This window comes from Rattus norvegicus, chromosome 3 (genome assembly GCF_036323735.1).
Source record: "Rattus norvegicus strain BN/NHsdMcwi chromosome 3, GRCr8, whole genome shotgun sequence".
Taxonomy (NCBI): domain Eukaryota; kingdom Metazoa; phylum Chordata; class Mammalia; order Rodentia; family Muridae; genus Rattus; species Rattus norvegicus.
This window is the reverse complement of record NC_086021.1, coordinates 91,707,767-91,709,437: the sequence shown is the minus strand read 5'-3', so window position 1 is coordinate 91,709,437 and position 1,671 is coordinate 91,707,767. Positions and strand designations below refer to the sequence as shown.

At 34.9% G+C, this 1,671-nt stretch overlaps 1 protein-coding gene across 1 annotated transcript; it reads left to right on the top strand.

Moving 5' to 3' along the window:
* Positions 1–942, top strand: Or8k16b (olfactory receptor family 8 subfamily K member 16B). Its single transcript, NM_001000933.1, has one exon. The coding sequence runs from the start codon at positions 1–3 to the stop codon at positions 940–942; it is 942 nt and encodes a 313-aa protein (NP_001000933.1).
* The last annotated feature ends 729 nt before the right edge of the window (positions 943–1,671 follow it).

Below are 1,671 nucleotides of genomic sequence, written 5' to 3'. Positions count from 1 at the left end.
ATGGAGCAAAAGAATACAACATCACTGCCCGGGTTCATCTTGATGGGAGTCACACAGAGCACTGAGCTTCAGCTTCCTTTGTTTGGGATCTTCTTCATCATCTATGCAGTCACAGTCATGGGCAACCTGGGCATGATCATTTTGACCAAGCTGGACTCTCGCCTGCAAACCCCTATGTACTTTTTCATCAGGCACCTGGCCTTTATTGACCTTGGGAATTCCACTGTCATCTGTCCCAAGATGCTGGTGGATTTTGTTATGAATGAAAAAAACATTTCTTTCTACGCATGTGCTACACAGTTGTCATTCTTCCTTTTGTTCATTATCAGTGAATTTTTTATCTTGTCTGCAATGGCCTATGACCGCTATGTGGCCATATGTAACCCTCTGCTCTACGGTGTGATCATGTCTCAGAGACGTTGCCACATGCTCGTGGGCATTCCATACCTCTACAGCACCTTCCAAGCTCTCCTGTTTACCAGTAAGATTTTCACATTATCTTTCTGTGGTTCTAACATCATCAGCCATTTCTACTGTGATGATGTTTTCTTGTTACCTATGTTGTGTTCAAATGCTGAAGAAATGCAGTTGCTGATCATATTATTTTCAGCATTGAATTTGATCTCCTCTCTTCTGGTAGTCCTTGGATCATATATTCTGATTCTGTTGGCCATATGTCGAATGCATTCTGCAGAAGGCAGGAGAAAAGCTTTCTCTACATGTGGGTCTCATCTGACAGTGGTTGTGGTGTTCTATGGTACTCTATTCTTTATGTATTTGCAACCTAAATCCACTCACTCTTTAGAGAATGATAAAATAGCCTCTGTGTTTTATACTTTAGTGATCCCCATGCTTAACCCCTTGATATACAGTTTAAGGAATAAAGAGGTTAAAAATGCCTTCTACAGGGTATTAAAGAATCAATTTAAAATTAAAACTTAATATTCAGTATTTTATATTATAATAAATTGCAGTAAGACAAATTCTATTTTACAATTTTTTGGTTTTTCATGCCCATAAGACAATTTCAATTTTCCTCACACCAACTTCCTTATTTTTCACATCAATGTATATTATTATTTTTTCTCTCCATATTTAAATATTTTTAATTTTTCATGAGATTTTGATTCTTTCCTCCAATCTCCCCATATATTCCTCCTCATTGTCCTCTTTTCAACTAAATGTTATTGCAAGTGTATCTTTCTCTCTATCTGTTTCTGTCTCTGTCTCTCTCTGTCTCTCTGTCTCTCTGTCTCTCTGTCTCTCTGTCTCTCTCTATATATATATACATATATATGTATATATATAAAGTTACTTGTCTAATAGTGTATAACATCTTCTTTTTGTAAAAGTTTAATACTTAATATAATTCTATTATCTATAATACTCAATGTGTAACTTAGGTCTCTAGAATTTTCATTATACCTAACACTCTGTACCTGGCAGTGCATATTTTCCACCATCCCCTTCCATTTCTAGTAATCTGTTCATTATTCTTTTAAATCTCCTCATACATGTGAAAATGTAGTAAATTTAAGTCTGTATTTTATTTTCATTAGTATAATTTCTGATAGGCTATTCTGCATTATCACAAACTGCATTTTCTACTTCCTATTTTATATTTAAATGACCATTCATTACGTGTATATTTAGACATGTGATGCTGAAATA